The sequence below is a fragment of the Alternaria burnsii genome (assembly GCF_013036055.1).
Source record: "Alternaria burnsii strain CBS107.38 chromosome Unknown 752, whole genome shotgun sequence".
NCBI classification, from domain to species: domain Eukaryota; kingdom Fungi; phylum Ascomycota; class Dothideomycetes; order Pleosporales; family Pleosporaceae; genus Alternaria; species Alternaria burnsii.
The window spans coordinates 1,088,517-1,108,966 of record NW_024066114.1 but is presented as its reverse complement, the minus strand read 5'-3'; the positions used below and the strand labels follow the sequence as shown (position 1 = coordinate 1,108,966).

Genomic DNA, 20,450 nt, shown 5'->3' with positions numbered 1-20,450 from the left:
GAGTCACCCCGATGACTCTCCAGGCTCTTCATAAATGCAAAAATCGTTCGCTACGCCATATACGACCGCGCGACACTGATGATTAGTCCTCATTGCTATCCGTCAAAACTCGCGGTGCCGTTTGAAAGACACTTAGCTGGTGTTCGCCCTCGGGCGCTCTCTCCAGGAAACACTACTCCATCGCCGCAGCCCCACTATAGCCTCAAGCCGTCATTAATAGTCACTCTTTATTCTGTGTTCGTCTAATGCTCCTCGCTTCAGTAGAGACGCGCTAGCTTTGAGAATAGGTTGCTGCCAAGATACGGCTTAATGTCTCTTCCGTCTTTTCTATTGCTTCTACTGCCGCCTCTCGAGTGAGACTCCTAGCTATCTTGTCTTCTTCATTCATACGCCCTAACGAACTTAATCTTTTCCTGTTAGCTAATATGCGTCTAGCACTCGCGTAGCCTGTAATTATGGTTGCATTAGCACACTAGAAGGCCAGGTGGCTCTTTCATCACAAGCAGCATTCATCTTCCCAAATTATCCAAAACACCATTCTGTCTTACCCAAAATATTTCCCATGCCCCCGCCACTTAATCTCCTTCAACTGTTGGATCCAATCTGCTCTCATCTCGGTGGTATTATAGTACTGTATACTAGCCTCCTCTCACATACGCGCTAGAACGGTAAGACTGTCTTCGCCTGGTTTGTCCCCATGATCATCATGACCTCTTATCTTTTGCAGACTGGGAAACTGAAGATTATCAGTATCTCCCAGAACAAGGTCGAGGACAGAATACAAGCTTTGGTTAAGGTTATCACCAGGCTGTTGTGTTGCCTTATATAGAGACATGTCTGTAATGTCATAGCCGTTCTCAGGTACGGCTGAATGATCAGTGGCGTTTATGCAAACTTGATGCATCGAAAGCACGATGAAAAAGAGCGAGGGCGATGGAAACTGAGCTAATACGCATGGGTTTTTGAAAGAATACCATGTGTAGCCTGGCATTCTAAGATGGATAGCAGATTCATGTGTGGACGTGCGGACCAACATTTCCCCGCTCAAGCTGAAATTCCACTGGTACTAGCTGCAGATGTTTCAGCTAGGATTACGTGAAGCAGGAGAGGACTCTGGTGGGCGATTCTCGTGGTCGTGCATGGGACAGATGGACAAGATAACCTCGATGAAACAGAATTTCGATGTCCAGTTGTGGTGCGAAGAATGCATGGTTCACCATGAAGCTTGAAACTCAGGAGCAGCGTAACTATGCACGACTCTTCTTCTGCCGTTGTCCATCTTGTCACCTACACATTCCTCCCTACGCATTCGAACTCATCATACCCCTCTTCTCATCGTTGCGCCAATGGCTTACGCGAAGGCATGGCTAGCTGACATTCACACTACGGGCGGCGAATTGGAGCCACCGGGCCCTGCACCTAAGACCCACCTCGCGTATCCGCCTACCCTCAAGCAACACATGCTTTGCACGTCCAAAATGACAACCTGCTGGCTGTCCGGAACCGATCTGCCAAATCGAGTGGCGACAGCGAGTACTCTATGCATCAGCTCGTGCAATGTTGCATGACGCGCGGGCGCCAACGAGATGGTCGAGTAGACAGACTTGGACAGTGGGCAAGGTGCTGATCACAACAAAGGGGCTGCCGGCAGTAGAGCTGATAACCTGAGTATTTGTGCTCATAATCGGTATGCAGATAGGAAGATTGCTGCATACAGGAAATTGAGGGACTTGTGATAGTTGCATAAGTAAGAGCTAGGCTTACCGTCCGCTCAGGTATGTACAAGCAGTGTACCGAACTCTTCCAGAGGGCTATCGTCAACCTCTATTGCTCCGTCTGAGCTGTCGCTGATGGTAGAAAGTTCAGGCACATGATGTATGTCTCTGCTCTTTCTGAAGTATAGATTGGTAAGAGCTGTGGTTTACGAAAAGGTCGGCACCGGAGGTCGGAGGTATAGCATATATGCTATACTAGTGTTGTTGACGTGTGACAAGCCTGGGAGCTAGTGTGGCGTGAGTGATAAACTTGGCTGCGCCCAACAATTGAAGTGCATCTAGATTGTCGAATGTCTGGCATGAGGCACGGCAGCCCTCGAAGAGTTCCGGTAAAAGCTAAGACATTTCGGGCTGGTCGAGGGGACGTGCATGGAGTCTTATCTAGGACAAGCTCAGGGGTATAATCTCCACGCCGTATACCTTCGTATATGGAGGATCGACCAAGCATTGACACGCACGCTAGCATTTTTCTTGGTTCCTGCTTGATCCCATGAGCTAGAAATTAGCTTCGATGCAAACCTCAAAAGCAACGTCTCAGATGTCCCGTTGACGCATTTCGCAAAGATAGCAGAGTCTGACGGTATCGGTATCTATCAAGGGCACATCCGGCCTCCGGGCTATCCTCCAAAATCTTTCTGTCAGCCTCAATCTCGATAATACGACGTTTGTCCGCGCTCCTGCTAGCGCACGACCCAAGATAGATAGCTCACCCCAAAAAAGGATCCAACTCGTATCCACCTAGTCAGGCACACTACCCTTTTCCGCCCGTTCGAGCCGAGTCGACACTCAGTTCGGCTGGAATGCAGGATGAACGCTCCTATTAAACTGTTCCCCCCGCAGCCAAGAGGACTTTCTTCTTCTCACAGGTCTTCCAACCTCGCAACCTAACCAGTACACTCGTTTTTGACGACCGATTAATACCACACTCTTTAATATTTAATAATGTCTTCCATCATCCGCAACCTCCTCGCGCTCAGCGCTGTCGCCGCCGTCGCCGTCGCTCAAGACCCAGCCTCGCCACCCCCCAAGCTCGACGCTCCCTGCGCCGATGCCGTCATCTTCATGGCCCGCGGTAACACTGCGCCGTACCACGACTGGCGTACATTCCCCTACGCCGACGCTACGTGCGCCAAACTAAGGGCTGAGGGCAAGACCTGCGACTACATTGAGATTGTATTCCCGTACGGCGGCGACTACTGCAAACAGATTGGCGAGGGTGTCCGCAACGGTCTATCCCAGATCACTGCTTTCAACAAAAAGTGCCCTTGCACGCACCTCATCCTCAATGGCTACTCTCAGGGTGCCTGGATTATGGGAGATGTCCTTGCTGGACCTGGTGGATGCTCCCAGATCACCACTGGTCTAGACCCTACCACGGCTCCTGGTAATGCTAGTAAGTATTCCTGACATGACACAATCGAACCTTGACTGTGCTAATGTGGTAACTTAGTTGCTGCTGCTCTCCTCTGGGGCGATGTCAAGCACCAGAAGAACGAGCCATACAACGTTGGCTCTGGCTCTGATCTACAGAAGAGCGGTCGCGACGCCACCTCTCTTGCGCGCTTGAACCGCTACGAACCCGTTCTGCGCTCTTACTGCGGTAAGGGAGACCCAATTTGTGCCAACGGCGACGACGTCAATGTGCACTTGACCTACTTTCAGAACTACACCGAGGACGCCTCGAACTGGACCGTTGGAAAGATCAATGCCGCCGCCCCTCTATGTGCCGCTCCCACACCTACGCCCAGCGCTTCTTCTTCTGCCGTCGCCTCGTCTGTTCGCGTTGCCGGTGTTGCATCTTCAAGCGCTGCTGTTTCCTCCACTGTTGCTGCTTCCTCTAGCGCTGCTGCTGCCTCTGGCGTTGCTGCTGCCTCTGGCGGTGCTGCTTCCTCTGGCGGTGCTGCTTCCTCTGGCGGTGCTGCTGCCTCCGGCGTTGCTGCTGCCTCTGGTGTTGCTGCTTCTGGCGTTGCTGCATACTCTGGCGCTGCTGCCTACTCTGGCGTTGCTGCATCCAGTGTTGCTGCTCTTCCCCCTGCCCCGACATCTCCAGTTTACGTTGCTCCCTTCACTGCTCCCCAGCCATACAATGACATGTGCGTTCCCGACATCACAATCAAGTATGTCTACGTTTAAGAATGAGAAGGACGGAAGATGTAGCGGAGTAGACGTAGTGACAGCAGTAGATGGGTGTAGATAGATGAAGGAACTATTAAAAAGAGTGACCGTTTTGGTCGACGTCTGCCTGAACTTTTGGTTTTAATGCGTGATGAATGTTTTCTGTCTGCTCTGCAAGTGCGCTGTGAATTCTTGTAGAGCCCTATGGTCCAATCTATCAACGTCTAACCTTGAACGTAAATGTCCCTGTGAGACCCCGCATCTAGTTTTCTGAATAAATCTGGACAACACAATCTACTGAAGACCCCTTATCCTGCGAATGTCTAGCAAATCCGCTATCTAATCTGGTAAATCCTGGCGCTGGAAGTCCTGCACAAGCCCGCCATTTATATCAGGTGTAACGTCTAGGTTCTTAATGTTGAACACATGCAGGATGGTATGGCTGCTCACGCAAAGGCACGTAAAATCGACAAACACTTATTACTATGTATGGGACGGTATATATTGTGCACACGGCTGAGATACTCATCTCCGCGAACTGAGTGTATAGTAGTGTCGAGGATGTAGAGAGGCGAGCTCGGTACGGCGGCTTGGTGTGCATAGTATAGACCGACCAGTGGTCACATGATTGAGAGCTGGAATTATGAGGCAGACAACACGTTCCGGCTGACTGCTGTCTGTATCGGGCGATCATGGCGCCTACTGTGTTGGTGGCATTACGCGTCTTGCTTAGTGGAGGGAACGATTGGTGAGCAGACCGTATTGCTAGGACTAGCAGAGCGGTTCACTGTTAAGGCTAGTAGGCTAATGTCAAACCCCTGATTATAGCTGATGTAGATCACTTATCTGCGCTCCACTATTTCGGGATGATCTGTTGCTTAGCCCGAAGGAGCGTACGTAACGCAAGTAGACCCTTCTCCTTTCTGCAAGAGCTTCCTACGGGTTGCGCGATACTGGAAACAGATAATTGAGCGGTCTTTATGGTATCAGAACGAGTGACGAACCAGGCTTTCCGTCCGCTCAGCCATATGCAAGCAGTGCACCGGCGGATTAGTAGTCAGGTGGGTGACCACTAGCAAATCCCCGCTGTTGTATTTTTTTTCTTTTTTTTCTTTTGCTCTTCGCTGGCAACGTAACATCAGTTGAAACGGAGTGTCAAGGTCCGACTTGTCTTTGTCGAAGACTCATGGCCTACCGATCTGGTAGTACGAATACTTTTGCGATCGCATAGACACTAGAGACAACTTGTTTTACTGGACTGCACCGGCGGATTTCATGACAGCGTAACGTCGACGATGATCTGCTTTTTATTTGAGGAAGTCGAGGACAAGCTCGTTGAACGTGTCGGGCTTCTCCCAATAACACCAATGGCCTCCCCATGTCACCGTTACACCTTTAGCTAGCTCATCCTTTTCCCTTCCGTTTACCAGTTCGACTACCTTCAACGGTCCTGCAGCAGGAAAGCATCCACTTCGGCTACTCGCCACGACCAATACCTTTGTTCGATTTCCACTTTTGGATCCGAACGACTGCGCGATGGGATGCCGCCAATCATTTGCCGTATGGTCAGCCATCAACTTTCCATACCACCACCCATCTCCCTTCAGAGCCTGTGAGAGGAAGAACTCTTCATCCTCTTTCCATTCCACAGAATTCGATGTAGGGTCGCTAGGCTGTGGATGCGATCTATAGCCCAAGCACGCTGCGATGGTGCCAAGGTGCGCCTCTTTGGGGTTCTCAATGAGCGACTTCTGCATAATCTGAAGTGCTTCAAGGGAGTTGCATCCTAGGTTTCCAAAATCAAGACCCCAGTCTTCGAGGTAGTTCTGCAGTGGAGCTTGGTCTACGAAGATCATGTGCGAGAATGCGCGAGTAGTGAACAATTCGCTGTAGCTCCACAAGATAGCTGCACCCAGACTTGTGCCAATGGCTTTGACCGTGCCGTCGCACAAATTGAAGAAATCGATTAGGTTCTTCAAATCCATGGCTAGACGTGCGACGTGGTAGCCCGCTCTAGGCTTATCAGACTCGCCATGGCCGCGCAAATCGGGGACGATGACATGGAAGCTCTGGGACAATGTGGAGATATTGCGCTTGAAGACCTTGCCTGAGCCCGTAAAGCCGTGCAGCTGACAATGCAGGTCAGGCACGTGGAAGACATGTGCTCGATGGTGGGGGGCTCACCAAGATCAAGGGAGCGGCATCGGGGGTGCCATACGTCTCGTAGTGAAGGCCAACACCATCATTTGCCGTCAGTGTCGGCATATTTCTAGATCGACAACGAAGTAAAGGTTGATGCAGAGGGAGGGATGGCTAGGGTGATGAATCATAAGGTCTACTATTCCGCTTAGTCAGCGTTTCGTCGACAAGGTTAGCTCTGGCGACTGTTGCTGCAACCTACAACCTTAAAAGGTCGTGCATCAATTACTGCGATATCTCACACAACGAAATTACTAACAAAGTCCAGAATCCAGGCACTTTCTTGCCTCTTTTTAGTGGCTACTTTCTTTCCTTCTTCGTTGTCACACTGCGCTTTATCTTTAATAGACATGTTAAGTTTCAAATTACCGTGCTGTAGCAGTACTCTCAAGGAGTTGTGCTAACGATATCATTCCTGCATCCACACTACCTTTCTCATTAGTCTCCCTTAGCATATGTCACGAAAACCTCTCGTCCTTGATGAGTATTAAGTATTCTTGAGTTTCTTTTAATCTTCTCAGATATGCAAAGTCTAGTTCAATCTTCTCTTTAATGAGAATGCCTCTCCACCATCAACCTAGTAGCATAGCGGAGCACCACCAAACAACTAGAGGTCAACGGGTCTACTGGGCTATGTTTCACTAGGAAAACCAGATACCGTAGCTTCTACTTCTTCTCAATACACTCCGGGAGGCGTACCACCACATTCGACTGGTATGCCTATAGCGACTGCGAGCACGATCGTTTCATATTCACCATGAATTATAATGGTGGCTCTTTGATATAGCCATGATTGCTGGGGTCCCAACGTGACGACAAGGGCTTCATCCATCTGACCCGCAAACAACATCCGAGTTTGGCTAGTAAAGTGATTCTTCCATTCACTTCTTGTTCATAAAGCACGGATCTTGCTCTATCAATCATTCCATCACTGCTTCTCACTCCAGGTGCTGGTGCCTGAACAGACACAAGACTCCTAGAGTTGATATAATCCAATCTTTCGCATACGTTGCTATACCTTCTCACGCACCATTCTGGCTCAGTCCACTCTTCCACCAGCCAGTCTACTCGTTTTACTAAACCTCCTTCGGGTTCAACCACCGCTTAACTTTTCATGCGCCCAACGCGCGCATCGGTCAGCCTTGGGACTTTCGCGGCAATCTCAACTATCGCATACGGCGGACCACTCGAACACTCCCTCGCTCCCACCACCATCACCGGCTCAACTGACACAGCACCTAACGAGACCTCAGTCAGAATCTTGTCCCTAGCTGCAAACATGGCCACACCCAGAGGCACTAAGGACATCGCGAACAAGAAGACGAAGGGGCTCATAGACCACAAGAAGATCCAGAAGGAGAAGACACTAGCAAAACGTGCCGCTGCCGCTGAAGGGGTCAAAGCGAAGAAAACCTTGTCTGCGCCTGTTGCTGTCGTCTTCGCCAACGTTGCGCCCGTGCAAGACGAATCCGCTGACGAAGGCGAGACACATAGCATGATGAAGGAAGTCGAGGAGTGTATCAAAGAGATGACGATCAAGCAGCCCCTTGATATCGTCGCACACCGCAAAGCTCTGGAAGCCGCACTATACGATAACATGGAGACACCGCGACAGATGCTGGCTCGCTGCAAGTATACCGCATCCATTGACGCAGAGCATCATCCTGTCGACGGAGACGAGGTTGCAAATGAGGCTGATCGTTCAGAAACTGACGCGCTGAGCTCGTTCAGGTCAACGCTTAAATGCCTGGACGACAACTGTTTCGAGATCACGCCAATGATAACTGGTTTGACCGAAGACAACTTGACAACACCAACCAAGACCACTTCCTCGCTTGCGCTCCTCCGCTTATTTGACTTAGTTAAGGATGCTGGCCAAACTAAAGTTGGTGCCTTCGGTTCGTCTGTCTCTTTTGCACCTGACTCCGGCGAGGCTACAGAGTGCGACGAAATCATAGTCAACCTCCCCGATGCGGGTAGACACCCTCACGGCCCTGTCAACATGGGCCACATGCCCTCTGTCTCCGGTGCTCGGGTCAACGCGAAGCCAGTCGAGGTTCGCACATTGGAGTCTGTTGAGACTGAGATGCGTCTCTCCCACGACAAAAGCTCCTTTAGCGCACCTCCGTTGGTGGATCCCGCTATCATCAGATACAAGATCAAAGGTCAGGCTCTTGTTGTCGTCGATAATCATGCTCAAATGACGAGCTCGTCCACAGATGATCGCGGTGAAGACAGCAACATGCTGAGACTTTTCACAGGATGTCGCGTCATGTCTTCGCGTAGCTTATCGCCAACATCCTCCCATCGATCCCGCGCATCGTCGCCTGTTGACCCTCATCGGGCATTTACGCCATCCACACGATACTCTGTCTCTCCGCCCCCAGAGCTGCCTGTCTGGTTCGTATCATCTGGTATGCCTAGCTACGTCGATCCACGTAGTGTATGGTGATATGGCCCTAGCGTTTGGATGAGCCCACATAACGGCAGGCTCTATGATCAGTCTGTATTCTCTTAGTATTGTACGCCGACTTATACCCCGTGGAAATTGATGAGGACTAGATTGACCGATGTTGTACAAGAGTCCTTGTATCATGTAATAATTAGCATATTAGTATGTAAGATATGCATTGAACGGATTAGACACGCCAAGTGCTAGTGACTATGGTCATGACTCTGTTTCGTTAACGTTGTTCACCAATAAGCATTTGTATGTCATTCTTAAGGTACTCACCGTGTTGTGCATGCCAACCAGTGTGATGGAAGATGCAGCAAGTACCTCCAAGATACTTGTGAACGCCATGTGTACATTACGGACTAGAAGAATGTTGGACGCCATTGTTGTGTGAGACTGGAAAGGTAGGCCACAACCGCTGCCAGTTACCATGTCTGGACCTGGAGCGTGGGGAAGGAAGGATGGTCAGGGTCTGGACTGCAGGTGCGGGGAGCTGTTCAGCACGGACTCGAGGGTTCCTGCGAGTAATTCGGCCAACCGCCGCAACCAAGACTCCCCACATGACATCGCTAACATACAAGACTCTTATACTACTTTCAGATCGCTATCTCTAGATTGACTCTAGTACTATTCTTTACCCAACATCATGCTCAAGTCCAAGTGGGCGTCCCAGCCCGATGAGGCAGAGAAAGCAGCTCCTGCAGCACCAGAGGCCAGCGCCGCAGCACCAGCGTCTGCGACTGTATGTTTACCGATGCACCGGCCCTAGACCTTCCTCTGCTATCATGGTTGTTTCGCTGGTATACAAGGCTGACCCGACATTAGACCGACAGCGCGACGTCCTACGACCCCGCCTATAACGACCCGTCAATAGACCCATTCGCTCAGACAGCAAGTACAGACGACCTTTTCTTCGACGACGATATTACGCCAATCGCCGAGCCCGTTATCGAGCAGAATCCCGTCGAGCTGCAACCTTCGGCCGCCGAATTTGTACCCGACGAAGTACATCCGCCGACAGCACCCCAAGCACATGTGGCCCCGCATGCGCCCCGAGAGCCACGTAGCGCGGAGAGAGGTGGCCGTGGCCGTGGTAGGGGACGAGGCCGCGGAAGAGGTCGTGGGGGACACAACACCGACATTCGTCTAGAGCAGAACGACAAGAAGGCATCCGAGGCTTCCAAGGAAGCGACGCCCGCCCCAGCCGTCAACGCTGCCGGAGCCGATGCTCCAGAATCCTCAGCTCCTGCTTCCGCACCCACGGAGCCCAAGGAGAAGCCCACACACGCTGTGCGCGGCGATAGAGGCCTGACTGGCGGCCCTGCCCGTACGCGCCTGACAGAAGAGGAACTGAATACGAAGCTTGCCAACATGCGCATCAAGAATGAAGCACGCCAAAGCGCTCATGCTCGCGCCGAGGCTGACAAGGGCAACTTTGAGGCTCGGGAAGCCGTCATGCGAAAGCAGGATGTGGAACGCAAGAAGGCCCTTGCTGAGAAACAGAGGGCAGAACAGAAGGCATTGGCCGAGAAACAAAAGGCAGAACGCCAGAGTCGTCAGCAGATGATGGGAGAGCGTGAAAAGAACCGGCAGCGCAAGCTCAATGCTCAGATGGGCAGGGAGTGGGACTTTGAGAAAGAGGATGGCTTCTCTGGTACTGGAGAGGAGAAACGACGAGGTGCTGCCCGAGGTGCACATGGTGGCATCGCACCCTCTAGACCAACCGACAACGCATCCAACGGGGCCGAAGACTATCATGAGCCTGTTGCACAATCAAGTCGTGGACGTGGTCGTGGTGGAGGTAGAGGCCGTGGTGGTAGGGGTGGCCGTGGCGACTACCGGGAGTCTGACTCGCGGCCGACAGGAGCCCAGAAAAAGCGCGACGATATCCCGCCTTCAGCATCAGACTTCCCAGAATTACCTTCCACCAAGGCCAAAGCAACTACAGAGACGAAGGATATGGACGACCTGACTGGCTTGCCGTCACCCATGGAGAAAGGACGTAGTTGGGCTGACGAGGTCGGCTCGTAGGGAGAGCAACAGCAAAAAGATTTGGTAAAAGAGGTACAAGAGCGATATCGAAGGGCTTATGAACAAGCCACTGAGGATGAGGCGCAGAGGTATTCACATCCAGCCTTCATGTCAGAAGATGACTTCGCGGCATTGCCGTGGTGGGAGCAGGTGGAATACAACAGCCTCTACAACACCAGGCGCCGCCCAACAGTCGTGTCCAGTATCCGAACAAGCTCGCCTGATAGACTGAAATCGAGCGATACAATTCATCCCGTAACACGTCCTCCGTCGAGGCTCCGGTCAAACCCAGAATTCATAGCATCCTTAGAAAACCCATCGCAAATCGATTTGAACAGTGGTGATACTACACTTGTTGAAGCGCCTCCCTTATCGCCAGATCCTCACTCCGCAGAAGTTTTTGATGAGTCGTCACAGCTGGCCGTACAGAGTGGGGAGACAACGCTTCTTGAATCACCGTCTGCTTCCTCAGTGTCCGCCTCATCACCAAACATTCGGCAAACTTTGCAGCGGCTTGGAATTCTTTCTCCTACGTCATTTCCGGTGTTGCAAGATGTGCGCAGGTATGTGCAAGTCACTGAAGCACAAGGCCCGGAAAGTCATTCAGGCTCTATTGTCAACGATACCATCAGTCACGAATCCGAGAGCGAGTCGGACGATTGCCACATCGGAGATGGTATGCCGCCGCGTGACCCAGAGCGCTCGACTATAGCAAACACTAGAGATGGTCAGAGAAGAGTATGGATTATCACACCCGGACGTCCACGAATGGAACCGCTTGAGATGGAGCAAGCCGTATTCATGCGAGGTGGAACCGGCTCAGATGATGATGACGATGACGACGACGATGGTAGTGGTGTGTTGCAAGCCGAGGAAATGAGATTACTGTCCGGCAGGGGCAGGAGGTCGTCAAACCCCTTCCCGTTATCTCGGTTGACTCGACATGTCCCTAGAATCCGTCAACGGGCCCGGTCCCGTAATGACCAGCATACGACAATATCTGATGTCCGACAAGCAGATGTGAATGAGGTGGTCTCGACACCACCTGGAGACTTACACCGGAAACTTTCTCATACCCTGACAACTTCTTCCGGAAGCTCTGCGAGGAATGACATGGCATCTGCAGGGACTGAGCCACCTATATGTAGTACCAGCAATGACATGGAGCCCAAACATGAGCGTCTGGTGCGAGTGTACCCGCGACCAAGCCCACGTCGTCCTGTACGTCCTTCAAGCGTCGGTTCGCGGTTTACCGACCGGATAGAACTTGACGGCGCGCAGCTGTACATCCTACCTTATCCTGGTAACTCTATGGATACTTCATGGCTAATATCCTCCAGGTATGAGGACAGTTCGAGGCGCACAGGAAGATTCAACGTGGAGGCATTCTCGTGGCGATTAAGTCAGAGATTCAGTCGGACTTTCAGTCGGACTCGTGCGCGTAGTCTTCCTCCCACTACGACGGAGCCACTATCAGATCAGCATGAAAGCCCTCACTGGCGATCAGAACCCTTGTGGCAGCTCCCTCTGACACCTGATAATGCTGAAGTGGATCCAGAGGATAGCGTTTCGCAAAGACATGTGGCCTCAGCGCGATTTCCAGCGCGACTGCCATCGCCACCAGTACTAGTCAGATCACTTCAACCAGAATCACAACCGCTGCTTCAGTCAGACTCGCTGCCGTCCTCGGGTACGCGTATTCCGGATCCATATAAACATCCAATGGGTCCTCCCCGACTTCGAAACGGTCCAGATGGTCGTTATGACTATGCCAGGATTCCTTATAATTATCCTGATGAAAGTTATTCGGACCTGGTCAAATGGTGCTGTTGTGAAGTGATGTTCAACTTTTGAGATAGAGCTTCCTTGTACGATCAAGTACTTCAAGCTACAACACAATCAATATGCTCGTACTGGCTCTGTAGCGTACTTACTATCTATGAAAGTGTGCTTGAGAGTATACTGGTATGCTTAGGGCGGTGATGTTTTGAAAACAGCGAACAACGTACTTTGAATATGTGCACCTTGAGGCTCTATTGACATACAACAAGATAAAAAGTGATGTATACCATGGGATCGATCCTGAATTCAAGACACTGCTAATAAAAAATGAGATTTCTGATAGAGACACTCAAAGCAGATAATCTACCGTATCCACAACATTCATGTCTTCCTCCATGTGTGGATGTAAGCTTCGGCTTCCAATTTCTATCGTGATCAGCCACAACGAAACACTCGAGAGTATGTTTGACCCCAGTGGAGCAAAGCAGATTGTATACAGAACCAAGGAGGAAATGGTAGAGCTAGGAGATGCAAGGTCTCATGTACTTTCGTCCGGGCAACAAAATCATATGGCCGATCTGTGTTCTTGGGTTGGCATGTCGTCAAAATATCGCTGGAACCAAAGATAGACATCGATCGAAGGAAATTTCTTCGATAGAGCCGTGGTGCATATTGAACAAAAAGAACAAACGAGTCAGAGGAACTTGGCCACAACATGTTTCTCAATGTTTTGTGATTACAATACATACACCATACTTCATCCTTCATCATCGTAAGCCTCTTCAGTGATCCAAATAAGGGAGACAAGCACCACATAGCGCCAATCACCTGTCCTGGTCCCATCTAGAACGACCGAAAAGGAACCCGCACAACCCACGCCCGCTATGAAGAAGGTATGGAAATCGCTCCCAGAAAACATGATAAAAGCTAGAGCACATGATTGCGGACGTCGCCAGAAGCGAATTCGCTTATGGGAGACCGTGGCATGACTGCAATGAAAGCCATTAGCACGGAACCGAAGAAGAAAGAAGGGGTATCAGGGTCAGTAGGGGTGTAGAGGTGCGGTCGGTGAGCTTCTATGACTCGCCTCCAGTTGATGCCGCAGCCGCACCTTCACCACCCCGGAATGATCCCCTTCCACCACGGCCTCCGCGAGCACCCCGCTCGCCACCTCGTCCACCACGGGAAGCACCGCCACGGCCTCCACGACCGCCACGACCGCCCTCACTGTCCGAGGCGCCTCCACTTCGGTAACCACCACCCTGGACGCCGCCGCGGTTGCTAGCTTGCCAGCTGCCGGCTCCGTACCTGGGCTGGTTGCTACCAGGACCGCGCTCGTTGTACACCTTGACGGTCTTGTTGTCTGGGCCACCCCTAGCATTCCTGACATCGTCCGCAACGCGACGGAGCGCACCGTGCATGTCTTGAGAAGTAGCGAAATGGGCGACGAAGAAGTGCTTGATCTTCTCCATCTTCTCCACCTTGGGCCTGTCTTCCTCAGCAAGCAGACTCTTGGCTTCCTCCTCATCCTTTACACCAGCAATAAAGAGACCCTTGCTTTCCTTGCGCTCAGCAGGCTCGCGGGGCGCTGGAGATGCAGGACCCTTCTCTGGCGCCGAAGTGCCATTAGGCTTGACCTCGCTAGGGATGGCCTTTTCAGCAGCAGCGTTGGCCGGTGTGTTGTTGGCTGGAGGCTGTGGTGTAGCGGCCTTGACGGGCTCTTTAGGTGTAGCAGCGGGGGCGGGGGAGGGGCCGGTGCGTGTAGGTTGGCCAGCATTCTGCTTCTGTTGTTGAGGAACCGGTGGGGTTGCAACAGCGGGGCGGGGTTGCTGAGGAGCACTCGCTGGTGGGCCGGCTTGACGTCCTGGAGCAGGAGACGGCTGAGCAGAAGGGCTAGGGTTCACTACAGCTGGGGGACCAGTGCTGGTGTTGGTGGCTGCGGGCTGAGTTTGACCAGGCGCAACCTTTCCACCTCGGTGAGCGAAGTTGAAACCCTGGGCCCTCATCTCGGTACCGATCCTGCCATTGTCAATGTCCAGTACAAGCCATCCGTAAGCAGCATCTGCAAGGTTGAAGTTCCACATGTTCTTGAAGGCGCTCTCATCGATTTGACCGCTCTGTGGCCCAGGAGCAGGGCCACCGAAAGGGTTTCCGCCATTGGCGACAGTAGGCATCTTGTTTACGATTTCCAGCGCTAGGGCGAGCAGACGTTGCTGGGACTCGCTATCAGCAACCGCTGGCTCAACTTCTGTCTTGACAGTATCCCAAACGTCGTTGAATGAGGCCTTGGACGCAGCAAGCTTTCCGCGGTAGTGATCGAGGGTGGGGTTGACGCTGAACTCATTGTACGAGCTACCGTAGCGGAAATGCAGACCAGCTGAGACAGAGAAATCTGCCTTGAGCGTGACGGATAGCTGATTGAGCAGACCTTCGCGGGCGGGGGATGCGTGGGTGACGAATATGCGGGTTTCGGTCGGATCGTATACGCGGTTGGCCGTGTCGACAAGTTCGCCCATCTGCAGCAGAGTAGTCCACATGGTGCCCTGTCCACCTGCAATGGTAGTCCTGCCCTCGCCGTTATCGAACAACTTGTGCATGACGACGGCACCTCCGAGACCAAGTAGTCGCAGCTTGACGCCACCTACATCGAGAAGCCGTGAATGCGCCTCATCAATGATGTGCAGGTTGTCCACCTTGTACTCGCCCGATCGCAGCTTCTCCAGTACTTGCACATCTTCACAAGCACCCCAGACGGTGTATACTGGAACGTTCAGGGTGTAGGTCTTGTTGAGGAAGAGGGGCAGTTCTGAGAGTGGCAGGTGCTCTCGTGCAAAGCGCTCCTTGATAGGCGGTTGCGGAGGGGCTGAAGCGATGGAACGCTTGACGGCATCTGAGAGCAGCGGTGAGTATTGGGCCACGTGCTTGAGGGTCTTCTCGGCGATGCGATCAAGCGAACGATCATCGTAGAAGCCAAAGTCGCCAGTGTGGATGATGTAGTTTGCGCGGGCGTCGGCGGCGAGCTGGTTGAGCGATTGCAGGTTTCCTGATCAGTGTTAGGAGAATACGTTTGATCGTATACCATGGCTGCCATGCTCACCTCGGACATCTGCAATGCATAGCACTCGTACGCTTCCCTGCTGGATCACGCGGCCCTGGTTAGGGAGCAGCGGGACAGCTCCAGGCGCTGGGCCGGATGGACCGCCAGGAGCGCCACCATTGGGAAGGTAGTTGCCTGGGTAAGGGCGCGGCTGGTTAGGTGCTTGCTGGACGAGGTCAGCATCGATGTCACATGTGGTCAGATATGTGCGGCAACTGCCAGACGTACTGAAGCCATGGAGTCGGAGGCGGAGGGGTCGAGAAACGTGTCCTGGTGAGGCGTACAGGCGGCTGGGTTGGACTTGGGGAATAGAGTGGGGTATTACAAGGTCGGGGTATGAGAGAAGTTAGTAGAAGAGCCTCCTCGTTTATGATGGCAGCGGCGAGTTTGTCCTGTCTACCGTTGCTCCTTCTGTTTTTGCTAACAGCTTTCCGCCGCACAGACCCTGGCCTAGCGCGTCCTATCAAGTCGCGTTGGAGCTGTCTGGACTTCTACATCTCTAGCTTCTCCAGCTTCCTCCATCCATTGAGCTTCCTTACCCCTTTGTGTCGTTGTCTATTCATCTCAATCATCTTCTGCGAGCTTTCTATATGATGGTGTCTCATCACGTTATCAACCCGAGGGCCCATGGCACCGCCTCTAACCACCACCATCTCGTCGCCTAGTTGTCCAAGGAGCTGCCGTCATATTATGACGATGATACCAAGCACATTTCTTCTCTTTGAAGCTATTCCTCAGATCGTCTGCCGAGAAGTCTTCATGCTCCAACACTGGAAGCCATGCTAGCTTGTACAGTGGTTGTCTGGACCAGCATACACGACACGCCTACCCAAACTTCTTACAGTTTGCAAGGACACCCAAAGTCAGAGTACCCACCATGCAGAGCAATCTGCGCAGCTACAGGCTACAGCAGCGTCGGCTTCTGGAGACATGACCTTTTTCGCCTGTCGCCTCCGTCATTGGTCAGTCCTGGACCCTGAGACTAGCGCTGTTCTGAGACTAGCGCCCTCTGGCGGCGCTCGTTTTTTTGAAAAAGTTCCAGTCCCCACCTTGTGCGAGCAGCCAGCGCTCTTCTCACAACTGTCACTATTAAAGGTCTTCGTTGTCCTGCGATAGACCACCAGAGCTTTGCTTTTTACATAACTACACTGTGAGAGCATCGCCATGGACGAGCAACAGTTTGTCCAGCTGCTCGAGGGCCTCATGGAGCGTACGTTACCCAGCCCCGCTGTGCCATAGACCTCTACTAACATTTGCCAGCCGACACCGAGCGTGTCAAATCCGCAACCTCTACCCTCAACAAGAACTACTACAACTCACCCGCCTCCCTCAATGCCCTCCTTCAGATTCTCTGCGGCCACCCCAAGCCTCAGCTCCGCCAATTGGCTGCAGTCGAGGCTAGGAAGCTGGTAACAAAGCACTGGGCCAACCTGCCTGCGGACCAGAAGAACTCTCTCCGCAACCAGCTGTTCCAGTTCACATTGAACGAGGACGTGACTCTCACACGGCACTCTGCTGCCCGCGTCATTGCGGCCATCGCATCTCAAGATTTTGAGGATGGCGAGTGGGCTGACCTGCCCGGATACCTCCAGCAGGCCGCCACCAGCTCCGAGGCACGACACCGTGAAGTTGGTACATACATCATCTTCACCACACTTGAGTCAGCGGGCGACTCGTTCCCTGGCAAGCAAGCCGATCTGTACAAGCTGTTCAGTTCAACCATCCAAGACCCCGAGAGCGTCGATGTCAGAATCAACACAATGCTCAGTCTCAGCCGCTTGGCTATGCTGCTAGAGCCCGACGAGAGTCCCAAGGAGCTTGTCATGTTCCAGGAGTCCATTCCTGGCATGGTCACCGTTCTTAAGGCCACCGTCGACGAGGGTGATGAGGACCGCGCAATGCAAGCTTTCGAGGTGTTCCAGACTCTCCTTGGATGCGAGTCTGCACTTCTCGCAAAGCACTTTGGCGACCTTGTTCGCTTCATGCTGGAGCTTTCTTCAAGCACCAACGTTGAGGACGACTACCGTTCCCAGGCTCTCGCATTCCTGATGCAGTGCGTGCGCTACAGGAAGCTTAAGGTTCAGGGCCTGCGAATTGGTGAGGAGATGACCTTGAAGGCTCTCCACATTGTCACTGAGCTCGGTGATCTGTCCAGCGAGGAGGACGAAGTTACACCCGCCCGTTCCGCTCTCGGTCTCCTCGACATCCTCGCATCCAGCCTTCCTCCCAGCCAAGTTGTCATTCCTCTTCTCAAGAACCTCGGCAACTACTTCCAGTCGCAGAACCCTGACTACCGTCAAGCTGCCATCCTGGCTCTTGGCATGTGTGTCGAAGGTGCGCCTGACTTCATTGCTACCCAGCTTAACGAGATCATGCCTATGGTTTTACACTTGTTGGAGGACCCTGAGCTCAAAGTGCGAGCCGCCGCTCTCAACGGTGTCGCTCGATTGGCTGATGATCTTGCCGAAGACGTTGGCAAGGAGCACGCCCGCCTCATCCCTGCTATGCTCAAGAACTTCGACCTTGCTGCCAACAACATGCAAGGCTCAGACGACGAGCGCAACCTCTCCATTGTTCGCGGCAGCTGCCATGCTATCGACTCCCTCATTGAAGGCCTAGAGCCAGAGGACGCTGGCAAGTATGTTCCCGAACTCATCCCACGCTTCAGCAAGCTCTTCCATCACGAGGATCTCAAGGTGAAGAGTGCTGCCATCGGTGCCGTAGGCTCTATTGCCTCTGCTGCCGAGAAGGCCTTCATCCCATTCTTCCCCCAGACCATGCAGGAACTTTCCTCATACGTCAGGATTAAAGACAGCCAAGACGAGCTCGACCTTCGTGGTGTCACCTGTGATTCCATGGGCAAGATCGCTTCTGCTGTTGGCCCCGAGCCTTTCGAGCCCTACGTTCTGCCGCTCATGGAGGCTTCCGAAGAAGCTCTTCACTTGGACCACCCCCGTCTCAGGGAGACCAGCTACATCCTCTGGAGCACCATGGCTAAGGTCTACGAGGAGGGCTTTGCTAAGTACCTTCCTGGTGCTGTCAAGGGCCTCAATGACTGCCTTGATCAAGAAGAGACCAACCTCGACGTTGAGTTTGGTGAGGAGGCGGCTGATTTGGCCGGCTCCGAGGTGATCATCCAGGGCCAGAAGATCAAGGTGGCTGCTGCCAGCGACGACGACGACGATGACAGCGATCTCAACGAAGCCCTCATGGCCGGTGATGACGATGACGACTGGGATGACCTAGAAGGCGTCAGCGCTGTCGCCATGGAGAAGGAGATCGCCGCTGAGGTCTATGGAGACATCATCACTCACACTCGCCGCGAGTACATCCCTTACATGGAGGCGACTGTCACCAAACTGCTCGAACTTGTCGACCACTCCTACGAGGGCATCCGTAAGGCCGCTCTTGGCACTCTATGGCGCACATTTGCCTGCCTCTTCGGTATGGCTGAGGGTGATGGTATGGCTAAGTGGAAGCCTGGTCTCCCGCTTGCCGTTGACATTCCCGACGAGCTGAAGAAGCTCGGTAACCTCGTCATGACTGCCACCATGACCATCTGGCAAGACGAGATGGATCGGTATGTATTCACGCTCTTTTACTATACCCACCTTGCAAAGATGACAGAATATTCGTTAATCCCAGCTCACTCCGATGCACAAAGTGCACTTGAGGTGAAAGCGAAATCACGACTGAGCAATCCCAAAAATCAATTCCTTGTTATAACTGATCAAGAAGAATCTGGCTAACATTGTCTAGGGGTACTGTCACTGACATCAACCGTGATGTCGCTGCCACTCTCAAGCTCTGCGGACCGGCTGTGTTGTTGACCGACAACGGCACCGTGGTTCCTGATCTCTGCCAGCACTTGCTCGCTGTCATCACCAAGCGTCACCCTTGCCAGCAGGATCTCGGTGATGAAGCCGAGGAGGAGATCCTTGATGAGTCTTCCGAGTACGACTGGCTTGTCATTGAAACTGCCCTCGAGGCTGTCACTTGCCTGTCAGTCGCACTTGGCTCGCAGTTCGCCGAGCTCTGGAAGATGTTCGAGAAGCCAATTGTCAAGTACGCTAGCAGCCAGGACTCCACTGAGCGAAGCGCTGCTGTCGGAACCATTGCTGAGTGCATCGGCAACATGGGTGCTGGCTGCACACCTTACACCACTGGCATGCTGAAGCTCCTTCTCCACCGCCTGTCGGATGAAGACCCAGAGACCAAGTCCAACGCCGTCTACGGTATCGGACTTCTCTGCGAGATGACCACGAACGATGATGAGATCCTCAAGTCTTTGCCTACAATCTTCTCCAAGCTCGAGCCCCTGCTCGATGCTCAGGACCAAGCACGCCTTCTTGACAACACGGCAGGTTGTGTCAGCAGGTTCATCTCGAAGCACCCTGGCAAGCTTCCCATTGCCGAGGTCTTGCCCCGCCTGGTGCAGCTCCTGCCTCTCCGTGAGGACTACGAGGAGAACAAGCCCGTGTTTGGCATGATTGTCAAGCTCTACCAACAAAACGAGCCTACAGTGCAGCAGCTCACATCTTCGCTGATGCCTGTGTTTGAGAAGGTTCTCAGCCCGCCTGAGGAGCAGCTCGAGGATGAGACGCGCTCGCAGCTTGTTGAGCTGGTGCAATATCTGCGCAAGTAGGGAGGTTTCGTTTTGCTAAAAGAGAGGGATACCCGTCGAAAGACACAAGGAATGGATTTGGGCATGGAATGGTAGGATGGGATATAGATAGAGTTTTACGATACCATGTAGCATGAATGAACGTTCGATACAGACAGAGCACTAAATAGACTTTGTTGTGTGTTAGCTGCATGATTTCACACTGGGTGGTGGCTGACACGCGTGACAGGGGACGATCATGGTTCCTGGCTGGCGCGCATTTTAGCCAAGCCGGGGCAGTGACGTCTGCACCCCAGACTTGTGCCGTTGCCTGCGCGCCCACGCCTCATAACAACACTCATCTCTACAGTGGACCTGTATCCGTGCATACTC

At 52.8% G+C, this 20,450-nt stretch overlaps 6 protein-coding genes across 6 annotated transcripts; 4 read left to right on the top strand and 2 right to left on the bottom strand.

Moving 5' to 3' along the window:
- Positions 1-1,247: 1,247 nt before the first annotated feature.
- Positions 1,248-1,568, top strand: GT037_006470 (uncharacterized protein; the record flags this gene model as incomplete). Its single annotated transcript, XM_038931517.1, has 1 exon — positions 1,248-1,568. A coding segment is annotated over one exon (321 nt), but the record flags the coding sequence as incomplete, so codon positions are not given.
- Positions 1,569-2,717: 1,149 nt separating this feature from the next.
- Positions 2,718-3,908, top strand: GT037_006469 (carbohydrate esterase family 5 protein; the record flags this gene model as incomplete). Its single annotated transcript, XM_038931516.1, has 2 exons — positions 2,718-3,168; positions 3,226-3,908. 2 exons carry the CDS (start codon positions 2,718-2,720, stop codon positions 3,906-3,908), a joined length of 1,134 nt encoding a protein of 377 aa, XP_038786013.1.
- A 1,289-nt stretch (positions 3,909-5,197) lies between these two features.
- On the bottom strand, positions 5,198-6,155 carry GT037_006468 (uncharacterized protein; the record flags this gene model as incomplete). Its single annotated transcript, XM_038931515.1, has 2 exons — positions 5,198-6,019; positions 6,075-6,155. 2 exons carry the CDS (start codon positions 6,153-6,155, stop codon positions 5,198-5,200), a joined length of 903 nt encoding a protein of 300 aa, XP_038786012.1.
- Positions 6,156-7,368: 1,213 nt separating this feature from the next.
- On the top strand, positions 7,369-11,977 carry GT037_006467 (uncharacterized protein; the record flags this gene model as incomplete). Its single annotated transcript, XM_038931514.1, has 5 exons — positions 7,369-8,532; positions 9,200-9,286; positions 9,370-10,571; positions 11,139-11,431; positions 11,916-11,977. The coding sequence occupies 5 exons, from the start codon at positions 7,369-7,371 to the stop codon at positions 11,975-11,977; spliced, it is 2,808 nt and encodes a 935-aa protein (XP_038786011.1).
- A 1,456-nt stretch (positions 11,978-13,433) lies between these two features.
- GT037_006466 (uncharacterized protein) lies at positions 13,434-15,691 on the bottom strand (the record flags this gene model as incomplete). Its single annotated transcript, XM_038931513.1, has 3 exons — positions 13,434-15,400; positions 15,455-15,620; positions 15,683-15,691. The coding sequence occupies 3 exons, from the start codon at positions 15,689-15,691 to the stop codon at positions 13,434-13,436; spliced, it is 2,142 nt and encodes a 713-aa protein (XP_038786010.1).
- A 927-nt stretch (positions 15,692-16,618) lies between these two features.
- GT037_006465 (importin beta-4 subunit) lies at positions 16,619-20,099 on the top strand (the record flags this gene model as incomplete). The annotated part of the gene is made up of 3 exons (XM_038931512.1): positions 16,619-16,664; positions 16,715-19,034; positions 19,214-20,099. 3 exons carry the CDS (start codon positions 16,619-16,621, stop codon positions 20,097-20,099), a joined length of 3,252 nt encoding a protein of 1,083 aa, XP_038786009.1.
- Positions 20,100-20,450: the final 351 nt, after the last annotated feature.